At 38.7% G+C, this 13,626-nt stretch overlaps 1 protein-coding gene across 2 annotated transcripts in view; it reads right to left on the bottom strand.

Moving 5' to 3' along the window:
• MYO16 (myosin XVI) overlaps positions 1–13,626 on the bottom strand; it is a 533,335-nt gene that overhangs the window by 229,928 nt on the left and 289,781 nt on the right. For both annotated transcript variants that reach the window (XM_070408604.1, XM_070408603.1), the window contains exons 17-20: positions 9,747–9,858; positions 5,861–5,978; positions 5,012–5,083; positions 2,239–2,380 (exon numbers count right to left, since the gene is read on the bottom strand). In XM_070408604.1, coding sequence (XP_070264705.1) covers positions 2,239–2,380; positions 5,012–5,083; positions 5,861–5,978; positions 9,747–9,858 — 444 coding nt within the window. The remainder of the gene's footprint in view (positions 1–2,238; positions 2,381–5,011; positions 5,084–5,860; positions 5,979–9,746; positions 9,859–13,626) is intronic.

Here is a 13,626-nt window from a genome sequence, read left to right on the forward strand (position 1 = left end):
TCCTCACATTAATCTCGCTGACTCAACTTTGGCCAGGCAAACATGGCAAACACTTCTGCTCGTCCTAATTAACTAGTTGTCAGCAGCCGCATTATACCCCATGATTTTCATTTAAAGCAACCCCATTTGAAATCTAATTAGAGAAAGTAGAGTCTTTTAACATATATAATATTGTTAATATTGTACCTATTTTGCTGTAATCCAGGAAATGAATCCAGCATTCCAAGATCATACATTTCATCTGCTGTAATTCCATTTGTTTTCCCTTTATTACTGTATTCCCTTTATATTTTATTTCTATTTATTTTTGCTTGCAAAATTTACAAAAATAGACAGAATGAAAAAATACTTCCCTTCAACATCAAGGGAGCTTGCCAACTTTAACCATAGGGATATATATTTATTTATGTTATATAATCTTTTTTGACATTATAAAATTTCCACAAAATTGGAGATTCATAAACTATAAAAACCTATTCCAAGTTTATCCACATTTCGAGACCTTTCTATGACTTTGGAAATGGGTCTGTAAATCTGCAAAAATTTAAACTTTCCTTGAATTTCAATGAATTAGAAATACTGCAAACATAACCTTCCTTTGCATTTTTTCAGGATTTAAATTTGGGTGACCAATGGGAGAAATAGGGAAGAAAGAATGGGAGTTATGACTCAAATGAGAATACTGTATCTTAGAAGTTAAACTTACACTACATTAATTCATTTATAATTTCCCACTAATTCCTGTCCTTGCTCATTTGCTTAGTAAATAATTTTAAATGATAAAACTAATATCATAAATTTACATATTGATACAATGATAATATTCTCACTCAAAGGGAAAGCATGTGTTTTCCAAGGTTTATGTTTATATATTTTTTCTCTGTGTATGTACAGTCAAAAATCTAGACTACACGTGTTTCCAATTATATAAATTTAAGACTCCCTAAGATTTAAATGTCAAGTGGAAATTTTCTAAAAGTTTCTATGTGCAGCTGGATTTATATATTATTTTTTCAAGGTCAACTTCAGCAGAGCTGCCAATAATGTTATGCAAGATTCATTTGGTACACTTAGCATATTAATACCATTCTGTAAGTAATCTTGATACTTAAAGGAAAATCAAAATTATCTGGACAATAAGCAATAACAAAATAAAAAATCCTCACTATACCAAAACTAAGGTATGTCTGCTAAAATATAAATAATACTATATTTGCCCTTAAACCACAGACTGCATATTTAATCTGCTGATCATTACAGTGGGAATGATCATTATACATTATAATGAGAATTTCAGCATCCTTTTGTCCTTGAAATATTCTGAGATGACTATATTTATTTTGGAACTTTCCCATCAATACATGTTAGTTATAATGTTTTCCAAGAAACCTCTAAAGGCAGCAATTTTCAGGAATTTGGTAAAGGAGTGTATATAGACAACAAAGAAATTTTCAAAAGGTTTTATTCAAAGATAGAGGCCTGATGCACGAAATTCGTGCAAGAGGCTCAGCCCTCACAGCCCCAGCTTCATCTAGAAGGTAGTCTGTATGGTTGTTCTATTCAGTCTAATTAGCAGATTAGCTCTTTATTATATAGGATAAGAATGTGTAAAGTCTTCTGGATGAAATTTTGCTTTCCATGATCTGCTCAAGGTCATTATTACTGACAAGAATATTAACAAAGTTTTCCATTGACAAGATGCCATGGAGATCTATAATTTTTAGATAATCAAATAGTCCTGAATAGCTTCTACTTAAAGATGATTAAGGCTATGTGTGAAATGATTACCATAGAGACCCCTCATCAAGTAATCCACAAAATATGTGAAGAAAACAGGAAGAATTGCTCATCTGAAATGCAACACCAAATTGGTTCCGAGACAGACATGGGTTCCTCAACAAACTTAACTGCTTTAGATATTCTTGAACTGTCTTCCTCCTAGATTTAAACACCTTTATACTTATTGGTGCTCCAAAGACACTATATGCCTTCAGTCCAGAGAGAATGTATGTGTATCTCTATACATGAGAGATGATTTGATTAATTCATCAATGTGTGTGGGGTGGGGGGAGGGAGGATTAAATCTTTGTAAATAGTCAATAAAATCCTTCAACTTGTTAAAATAAAATATTTTAAGAATAGTTTAATTTATAGGTCACACTGGATTGAAAGCATCTTTAAGAGGCGAGACTTTCTAAGTTATCTATGACACCAGCAACCAGCATCCATCAATCTTACCTGCTAGGCTCATCTTGACTGTGGAGGCAACAGTTCATGCTATTCACCAAGAAGCTAAACAAACGACTGTACAAGGACTTGGCCAGGAGGTCCCGGTAAAATTCCGCCATCTCTATAGTATGCCGCCGTGTGATCATATCCCCTGGGATAGTGGAGAGGAAAAGGGGGCTAAGAACAAGGGTTTCTCTCATTGAATAGCAAGCAAAACTGTGCAAATCCTATTCATCCCTCACCCACCCCCAAGCCCCAGAAGATGTTGAAAAATGTACCAAGATTCTAATAAATGCGGTCTCTGTCAATTATTACATAAAATGTTTCCCTTACATGTGTCGTATACATTGCATCTTATTTGTTACAATTGTTGACCACAGCTTTTGACCTTTTGCAGACTGTTAATTTCCATTCTCTTAGGGAACCAACTCTTTGAAGGGCCCCTCTTAACAAGTTTCCTGCTAACAGCTCACTGGTTTGGATACTGAATCATCCCCAAGGCATTTGGAAACCTGGCCATCTGGAAAATTAGTCATATTTTAAATATTTTTAAAGAAATGATCCAACTAACCAAAATGTGGGTCTGGAATGTGGGAACTAGATTGGGCCTTAAGGGAGAAATTTCTGTGTCATTCTCAAAGAGATGGCAATTGAAACCTTGAATAATAAGATTTTTAGAAGAGAACAGACTCGAGAAGAAAAAAATAAGTGAGGATGTTTTGGAATTGAGCCTATGACAGCATTTATGCTAGAGAGTGGAGAGGAAATTGCAACGTCATATTCAAACTTTGTAGCCTTGGCCAACCTGGCTAAGCATTGCAACTCAGGCTGAGCAGGGAGATAAATGGCAGGATGAAGACCACGTGAAATGAGGGTTAAACTATTAATCACAGAAATGCACACAAGGGAACAGAACTGCTTCAGAGACTGGTTGAAATAAGCAAACAAACAAAACAACAGCAGATAATTGAGAGTCAGGGAGCTAGACGTTCAAGGCCATGGGGATGGAACAACACATAATAGCAGTGAAAGCAGTGCGCCATCTATGATATTATAGAATTGGGGTCTCTAGAGTCAGCCTGATTACGGGCTCTAATTCAACACCTACCTGGCAGGTGTGTAAGGAGATGAGGGCAAGTGTAAGCAGAGGAACCTGCATATATTAAATTATAGATATTAATGGAGGGTTCAATTTTTCGTTAAGAAGTCAGGAGAAAAAAAAAACCAACGCATTTGGATAACTTCAAGAAACTTAGTGTGGATGGATGCAAGAACAGCAGTGGGAAAATGACTAAAAACGAAGCATAAAAGTTGGGTACGGCCCAAGTAATAAAGGACCTCTTGTGCTGTCCTAAAGTGACAAGCTAAACTCTAAAGATGTTGGGAAATATTTCAAAGACTGTTCCCATGGATGAAATCATGTTTGCAGAAAGCTTATACCTGAAAGCAGTGTGAAAAGAAGGCAACATGAGATGAGGAAAAGATAAAAGATGAAGGAGACTGTTCCTGCCAAAATCTGGGGAGGGAATGATAAATTAAGGAAATGGTGATAATGAAGGGAAGGCAGTAAGAATGACAGCTGTTTATGGAGTGGAGCTGGAGTGTGTCTGATCTACTCGGTGGAGAAGGAGGAGGAAGAGGTATCAAAAATGAATTTTGGCCCTGACCGGTTTGGCTCGGTGGATGGAGCGTCGGCCTGCTGACTGAAGGGTCCCGGGTTCGATTCCGGTCAGGGGCATGTACCTTGGTTGCGGGCACATCCTCAGTGGGGAGTGTGCAGGAGGCAGCTGATCGATGTTTCTCTCTCATCGATGTTTCTGGCTCTCTATCCCTCTCCCTTCCTCTCTGTAAAGAATTAATAAAGTATTTTTTTTTTAAAAAAAAGAATGACTTTTGGACAACTGAGTGGATAACGGGCAGGCAGATTCACAGAGTTCAGAAACATGGAAGGGAACTCTAGATGTAAGTCACGTACCTAAATACCTGCAAGTAGGTCCAATAGGAACAGAGGTAAGAAGAAGGGTGCTTTAAAGTAAAAAGGTCGGGTGGATGGTGAGTCCTCAGAATTCCAATACAGAGGACGGTTGGAAAGGCAATGATTTATAGTGAATAACTGAAGAGGATGGGGGAAAGCCACTCCCCTGGCCCCTTGACTAGAGATGCTTACAGCATAGAGACATATTCTGGGAATTGGGTAACATTAGATTCTAATTCCAAAAATGCCATTTCTTAATGATTACAAAGTTCTCTAACCTCTTTGAAATTTAGTTATGGAAATGAAAATGCCCACCTCTTAGAAACCTATCAGAATTTTTAAAAATCCCCACATTTTGGGGGGCTAGTTTAAAAAAATCCTCACATTTATAGCGGTTGTTACAATTCTTGTTGTAAGTGCCCAATAAATGGTAGCTATTTATTATAAATGTTGACATGAAGGGAAAAGGATGCTCTTCATTGAAGAGGACAGTATGGCACCACATACACACAGGGACCCAATGTTTTCATTAAATCAATGCTCTTGGGTTGATGACTTTGTCTAAAATGACTGAGCGGCTAGAAAGGGTGACCAATTAGTCAAAATGGTCTCTCAAAAGCTCTGAGAGTTTAGGATATATAGTGAGATCAAGTGACCAGACAGGTGTGCAATGCTTTTCCCATCTGGCATTCAATTCACAGAAATCGTTTCACTGAGTGAGAAAAGGTAAGTCTGCATTTATTTTTTGTATTTCAAAGAAGACCAGGGTTGCACCAAGGTGAAAGCCAGAGTATTGGAAAAACGTACCTTTAAAATATTGAATATCAGTTGTTAGAGCAGACACCAGTTCATCTGCTGAGACTTGTAACATCCCAGCCACTACAATTAAAGCAGCGTGGAAAACTAAAGTTAGTATTTTTTTTAGAGAGAGAACATTGTACTTGATGGTTATGATTTATAAGCTTTACACAGACCCATTAGAAAATGTGTGTATTGAAGAAAACGAAACAACCAACTTATCAAATTCAACTAAAGAAACAGCCTGTAAGTAATCAAAGTGTTGATGAGTGTTAATGGGCTCCTGCATTAAGTCACAACTGGTTTTTTCTCTCCTTTCCCTCACAAATAGATATGGCGGTTTTCTCCCAATTCCTGATTAAAGGACTTTGATATGAGGTGAAGATATGCTGTTCACTGACAATCTGTGGTTTTAAGGTATTTTAGAGGGGGAAAAAAAAAAACAACCAAAAAACTGGGAGTGACTAACAGGCAACTTCAAAGGAGAGAGATTTTTGGCAAGATCTTTGCAGGGAAGCAATTATATTAGGTTTAAAATGTTTAGCTAATAACATGCCCCCAAAATATACTGGGTGGCGGGGGTGGAGGGTGGAGAATAGTTAGAATATAAATAAACCCAAGTATGTGCAGAAGAATCAACCTGCTAACGTGGTGGGCAGCAGGAGAACATAAATGTACATCTTGTTATTCATTCCCGCAGCCATTTATAAAAAAGAACAAAGTTACGGGGTTGTTTTTCCCCTCACCATTCTCACTGAATTCTGCTCTAGTGTTTATTCCACCAGGCTTTTCTGTACTGTGTCTCCATCTACTGGCAGGTCTGCAAAACTGCACACGTATTACATCTGTTCCACTGACCTTGTTCTAGGAGCTGGAGGTCGGAAACAAATGCAGAGTCCTCCTCAGTCAGAGACGTGAACCGAATGTCTCCAACGTGTAATATTGCTGCTAGAATCACAAGCAGATTCTCCACCTCCTGTGCATTTTATAAATAGAGCAAAGGAACAGGGTTGCTTAAAAGAAAAAAGACTTAAAGAGTAAAACCCTTTAAAACCCTAAATAGGTTTAAAAAATGATGTTACTGTGGTCAACTGCTCCTATTCTAGATAAGCAATGAAATTATTGCATAATGCATTTCAGTATTTTCACTAGGACTTACAGAGAAAAATAAAGATCTAATGATAATGAATACTTCTCCACAAAAATACCTAAATTATGTCTGACTGTCTTAAAGTTAAAAATAAATTTTTAAAAAAATGTTTTTGATATCAGTAGCCTTGTGATTTTTCAGATCTCGAATGTTCGAATCTCTAATTCAAAATTAAAATCTCATAGTTCAATGCACATTTCCTGTAAATCAATGTTTCTGTTCCTTAAACAAAAGAGAGTGAGGAGGTGATGTTCTGACGTGCGTTACGTTGCCACAAAAGTATCAGAATGAAAACTGAATCATTGTGTCGTGGTGGTCTGACTGGCTGGACGTCCCTGGGAAGGTCAGGTTCACACGTCCTCCCAGGGCTGGTCTGGAACTGTGCACGGAGGCTAATCAGACCTCCCGGCCGCTGTGGCTGCTTCGCTAGGGAACGTGGGCCATGGTGTCCACCTTCTAGTTCTCTCTCTCATAAGACAAACTGTTATTGTGATTAAAGAATTTTTTTACTTCTCCTAGAAAATTAAGGGTGGCATGATGAAAACAACTGCCTAGACAAATAAAATGCTAATTGCTTTTTAAAGGTATTTTAAGGAAAACTCAGAAAAAAATGAATTTGGCAAGAGCTATCTCCGAGCAGAAGGTAGAAGGAAGTAAAAGGATGTTTGCTGAGAGAAAATATCTGAGAATCTGGAACGCTGCATAAAAAAAAATACCTTAAATTTGGTCTTGGACAGTCATTTTGTGGTAAGAATGAAAAGTCAGTAAAATGCTGCAAGCTAGAACATGCTTTTCTGGAATAATATGTACTTGGTGTGGTGGTATCAATAGTAAAATTGGTCAAGTTCCATAAAGGGCAAGTGTCATAACCTTTTAAAGTTTTACTTATTTTCCTAAGCTGCAATTTGGAAATAAAAAGCTCCTGCCTGTGGAAGTTTTACTAGGAACTACTCTTATTTTCTTTATAAATATATAGTTGAAACAATATACTCCATGGGACTTCATGCATTTCTACAGAACCTCTAGTTCATCAGAAGACATCATTTGATCATCTTTAAAATGAGGGCATTGGCAACAACGATGGCCCAGTCATTTTCAGGTTAGCCCTCTATGATTTCGGCATGACTTAAAAGTGATTTTTGGTAACTCCCAAATCATAAACGAGTGTTTCAAATTCAATCATTTATGCTTGTTTAAATAACACTTTACCTCTTACACTACCTGACAATCCCCCCTCACCTTTCTTTTAATGAGTTCTTTTTTTATTATTGATTTTAGAGAGAGAGAAGGGAGAGGAATAGACAGAAACATCGATCAGCTGCCTCCTGCACGCCCCTTACTGGGAACTGAGCCTGCATCATAGGCATGTGCCCTGACCGGGAATCGGACTCATGACCTCTTGGTTCATGGGTTGTTGCTCAACCATTGAGCCATACTGGCTGGGCAGCTGGGCTCCCTTGACCTTTTAATAAACCCAGTAACTCCTTAAATGTTCTAGCCCCCCCCCCCCCCCCCCCCCCGCCATGAGATAGGCACTTCTGGACACACCCACAGGAAGGCTTTGCTCTGCCTGCAAGGATCTTACAGTTTAATCGTGGAGAGCAGAGGTGTGAAAGCTAGCCTTAACATGAATTAAAGTCCAGTAAGAACTATGACAGAGACACAAATACATTGCTCTGAGAGTAGGGGGCACCTTGTGCAACAGTGAGCAACACTCACACGCCTCCTTGCTGGCAGGCTAGGCTGGCGGTGATGGAGGGAAGAGGTGGAGGTGCCTTCATGAACAGAACTCCCAAGACCACAATCACTTACAAGGCCTTGATTCAAGGCCTTCACCCGCCTAGAAATACCTTCCTTCCAATCGCATTGGACATGATGAATCCCTATGAAGTAGACTCCATTGTCATCATCCCAGTCTCCCCAAAGGGTCAAGATGTTAAAATGCACATTTCTTTTACCAAGAAGGGTGTTGGATTCTCTATTTGCTATCTTAGGTGGGAGGTATATTTTGCTTATCTTGCCTTTAGAAATCATGGATTTCTAAAGCCCTGTTTCCAAGCACCTGGTACTCTGGCAGAATAGTTCCTCACCCATCTCTACAACCCAGTTTCCTATAAGACAACAGACATTTCAGGCATGGAGAAAGGGGGGAATAACAAAAAATTCAACAGCAGCAAGTGGAAAGACAGGAAAGTGCAAAGGGGTAAGAGTTAGTAAAAGACAAACACATAGATTGGATAATCAGAGAACAACAACAAAAAATGTCATATGATTGCCCTTCCCAGAATTCCAATCACTAATAGGGTAAGGGTGGAGTGAAGCAAAGACCCAGACCTAATTCATTTAGGGTGAGTCCCCATCTCCTTCCCCTCCCTTTTCAGCACCTTCCTACCCCTTCCTACTCCTTCCTACCCATTCACCGCCCCATTAGCCTTATCTATGTGGGCAAGAGAAAAACATACAAATACCCAAAGCAATTAAGTTAGTGGTTTAAGGAAAAGAAAAATAACTTTTAAAAAACTATGACTAAGTTTGGGTTCCTGGGCTACTGGCATACCCAAGTTACCCATGCAATCTCATATCAATTATTAATGAGGAACTGGCCATAATTCAAGAAACACCATATTCAATAGGGGGAATCAGATAATATGTAAGGGAAAGAGATTTGGGGGAATTCTGAGAAGTCACAAGGCTTAGATCACTTCATATTTCTTATTCACTAGATCTGTGCCATCCAATTCAGTAACCATTCACCCACACAATACCATTTCAATTTAAATTAATTAAAACAATGAACAATTAAAAATCCATTCCCTCACTCTCATTAGCCACATTCCAAGTGTCCAGTACCCACAGGTGACCATGGCTACCATACTGTACAACACAGATCCAGGACATTTATATTATCCTAGAAATTTATATATATTTCTCAGTTTCATAATGCTTGCATGTATTTGGTAATTCTTTAAAAATTAAAAAAGGACAACAATGTGTTGACTGCTCAAGGGATGGGGTAGGGGGAGGTGGAAAAGGGTTTAGGAGGCATAAATAGTGATAAATGAAAATTTGACTTGGGTGGTGAACACTCAATACAGTGTACAGAGGATGTGCACCTAACATGTATGATTTTGTTAACCAGCCTCACCACAATAAGTTCAATTAAAAGGGGTGAAAAAGCTTTATATTGTTCAGGAAGATATTGTAATACAGTGAGTCTCACCAATAAACAGTTCCTTCAGCTCAGCCGATTTTCTCTTATGTGGGTCAATGTAAAGTTCTTTTCATCTGTGTGGCTCACAGGGTTCATTTGGGAGAAGGGCTCCTTGGCCACCCCCTGGGAAGTAGCAGCCCCTCCTCTTGTCACTCCCTATTGGTCTTCACAGTACCTGTGACCTGACCACCTTGGGTATGTCTATCTCCCCACTAGAATGTAAACTCCAGGGGCAGAGATCAGATTGGGGTTCATTCTCTGCTGACTCACCAGTGTGTGCAACCACATCCGGAATGTGACAGGGACTCGGTAAAAGTTTTTGAAAGATTAACTTTAATAAATTAGTGCAAGGTTGTTTTCTCAGTGAAATATTTATAACTCACCAAGTTACTGAAGCCAACTACATTCAAGGCTTGTTTCAAAACAGCAAACCTCTCCCTGTTCAGGGAATGCTCTGCTGTTGATAGATCGTCTCTTAGGGTCTGGTTCAAATACCTGTGAAGATAAAGAGCACACAGCATTATAGCTTGGCTCCTGGTCAAGCTGCAGTGGTGACAAGTCACTGCGGCCATAGTTGGCCTCCAGAATAATGCAAATCGCCTGGACATTGCGCACCCATGTGTTTATAAGGCTCGGATACATAATAGCACATGATGTTTCAGGAAGGAAACAAAAACGGCTCTTGTTGTACCAGAACATATTTACACTGTTTTACTCAGTTCTCACCTTAGCTGCACCCTTCCTTCTGAAAAGAGAAGGTCACGGTGTTTTATGTATTTCACACAGAAATTTAGTGGGTCCTATCATATGAGGTGTCATTAATATGTTTATTAAAGAGTGTTAATTTAAAGTAACTTATTATTTCTTCTTGTCGGTATCTTTTAATTACAAAGTGGTTGGTTATGTCATTGATTTATTCCTTTCATTCAACAAACACATAAGAATCACCTGCCAAATATACAATGCTAGCCAGCTGAGGATATAAAGATAAAGAGCTCACCCCTGGAAGCTCAACAGCCAAAACAAAAATATGCATCCAGGGCAAAGCCAAGAGAAGAGGTAGCTACAACACAATATGGAACTAGAACAATAGAGATGAATGGGAGGGGTTAGTAAGTGGCCCAGGCGGGGACCAAACCTAGAAGAACATGAGGAGGAATGGTTGTAGGAGAGAAAGAAGCTTTGGTTTCAAGAACTGACACTTCAATAAGAATCTGCCAAACAAATGTTTAAGGACGTTCATTAAAAATTAGCAACACACACAAAGGAACACAGGATTGCGTGTGTGTGATGTATACGGGAAACGTGGGAAGATCAGCAAAATTGGAGTCTATGGCAGCGGTCAGCAAACTGCGGCTCGCGAGCCACATGCGGCTCTTTGGCCCCTTGAGTGTGGCTCTTCCACAAAATACCATGTGCAGGCATGTATGTACAGTGCGATTGAAACTTCGTGGCCCATGCGCAGAAGTCAGTATTTTGTGGAAGAGCCACACTCAAGGGGCCAAAGAGCCGCATGTGGCTCGCGAGCCACAGTTTGCCGAACACTGGTGACAGGAGCAGAGATGGATGAGGTTGGGGACATAGCCAGAGTTTCGTATGCCTTGCAGAAGAGTTTCAACTATGTCTTGGAGGTAATGGGTAGTGCTAATGGTCATGAAACAAAGAAATGACACAAGCAGATTGTCGTTTCAGATAGAACATTCTGGTATCCCTGTGAAAGATTACCTGGAAAGAGATAAGGCAACTAAGAGTGCTAGGTGATCCAGTGAGAGATCACCAGTGGTGAAGAAAAGAAGAAGATATAGAAAGGCATCCAGGAGGCTGAATTTGCAGGATGAGGGGGCAGATTGGATACAGGGGGGAGAGAAAGGAGATGTGTCAATGGTGCCTTTCAAGTTCCTATCTGGGGAAAAGAATGGACTGTGGACTCATTCAACCAAAGAGTGTTCTCAAGGGGAAGAGGAAGTTTCTTGACAGAGAAAGTCTTATATTTTATCTTAGTCCTGTTGACTTGGAACTTCTTATTAAAGTTCAAGTGGAGTTCAAAGAAACAATTGGCCATAGGGACCTGAAACTCAGAAAAGATTCGAGAATAAAATCTGGAAATCATCACCATGTAAAAAAAAAACAACACAAAACATGGAGTGAATGAACTGGAGATGCTAAAATTTTAGGGGGTGAAGAAAGACTTGAGTGTTCAGGGAGGGAGTAGAGAAATTAAACGTAATCAGTCATCACAACAAAGGGAGCACATATTTTGAAGATTGACTGACATGGACAGAAAATAAACCGTAGTCAAAGGAAACAGTTGGTGGTGTGGGGAGGACACGGACTGCAGGCTGTGGTGTGGAAGTGGGGTCCGTGCGGACTTCTTTTTATCAATCATGGCTGTGAAGTATAGAGATAAAACAGTCCAGTCTCTGGGGTGGGAGAGATCAGAATACTTATATGCTGAGACAGAAACACATAAAGATGGGATAAAAAACTAAGAGAAAGGGAGTTGTTGGGGGAGGTGTGGTGAAGAGAAGGAAGTTGCTGAGAAAGGGAGAGGGGTTTGAATCAGGACTACAGTGGAGGGTGAGTTTCCCACTGAGAAAGGTGAGAAATCAGGGGTCCAACGGTGGTGGCATCTCAGGGGAGTAGAGGAGCCACTGTTTCGTGGCTTCAGTTTTCCTAATGAAGGTCTTAATAGTAAGAAATTACAACCACTCTCAATTCTCCTTATTCTCGTAACAGTTTTTACTTCAGTTAAATTCTGGGTAGAAGCAGCAATGTGAAATTAATCTTGGTAGTTGTAGACATGGCTGTTAATTATGTAATAGTCCAGGAGGAATTCAATCAAAATAGAGACTTTTAGAGGGCAGTTTGCCTGGTGGCAGGAATGATCTTTGAAATTGCTCCTTCTCCTCTGTAGCCAGAACATTTGTTGGCATGAAAATTGTCAAAAATATAGAACTCAGTGTCTTCTACAAAACTTTTAAATTTCTCCCACTCTTCAACAGTATCTGGGATGATTTCACTAGAAATACCATTTTCAGTTATCAGCAAAACTAGCTTAAAATGAGGTTAGTATAAAAAATTAAAAGTTTGTTTTTTGGAAATTAAAAGTACTCATTTCCCTTTGACATCATTTAATAGCAAAACCACATACAAGGACAGAAAAATACTTGAAGAATATGCCTATTAAAATATTACAACTAAGAATCTGAAGACTCAGAGTTGAGTCCCTTTTGACCCTTTCTGATGACATTTTAAACTTTTATTATTTTTAAAATGAAGAAAATGGATAAAAAATAAAATTTAAAAATTCTTCATGTTTAGTTCATGATGCTTTTATGAGGATGAAATAAGATATTGTGCATGGTATGCTTTCTGTACTCAGCATGCAATGTATATGCAGGATATGAGTATCTCTTGGAAAGAAAATATTTTGCAGATGTGGGGAGCTCTTAGTCAAAGTGCTCTGTGCCACAAAGCTCTTAATCACACTAATAACTAAGCCGAATGAAGTGAGAGACATTTTGAGAAATTTTAACAAATGCTTTCAATAATGAAAAATGTTTTAATCTGTATAATATGCTTTTCTGTTTTCTTAGACAAAAGTAATAGATAGAAGGAAAAGATCATAGTTCTCACTTCTTGACTAATTTTCCCTGATGTGAATCACTTGAAAGTTGACAATCAGATGTGCAGTATTTAGCATGGCATTTCCAGGCATTTTTAACACTTAAAAATAGGAATGGTTGTGGTTGTGGGTTACAGACCAACTATAACTCCTTGATATTTTCCCACTAATCTCAACACAGTGGTTGAAAACCACCCTAAATAAATCTGTGCAAGTATTTTATCTGAGTTTCCAACTTTGTCACCTATTAATTAATTGTCCCACAATTCCCAGTATTCAAACCTTAGTACTCAGTTTTCGATATATTTTCAATTAACATTTTATGACTCAAAATCATAAACTTATAGCTCAATCTGCTTTTTTAATTACCTCATTTTAACTCATAACTTGGCACAGTAATGTTTGGCAACATACAAATATCTCACTGTCCAGAGTCAGGAACATCAGAGACTGTGTCATTGGTTGAATCAAGAATCATTGTCATTTTGTTTCTAACATTGGCAGATCCAGGGAATGCTCTAGATGTTGTTTCTACTTTGGAATACAAGACTGTGACATGTGGGCTGTATAATATTAAAAGTCATAGATGGATGTATACTGTTTGATTAATTCCATTCAAAGAGAAAAGCCATGTGTCA

This window comes from Myotis yumanensis, unplaced genomic scaffold (genome assembly GCF_028538775.1).
Source record: "Myotis yumanensis isolate MYYU_CA2020_CCGP unplaced genomic scaffold, mMyoYum1.0.hap1 SCAF_3, whole genome shotgun sequence".
Classification (NCBI taxonomy): Eukaryota; Metazoa; Chordata; class Mammalia; order Chiroptera; family Vespertilionidae; genus Myotis; species Myotis yumanensis.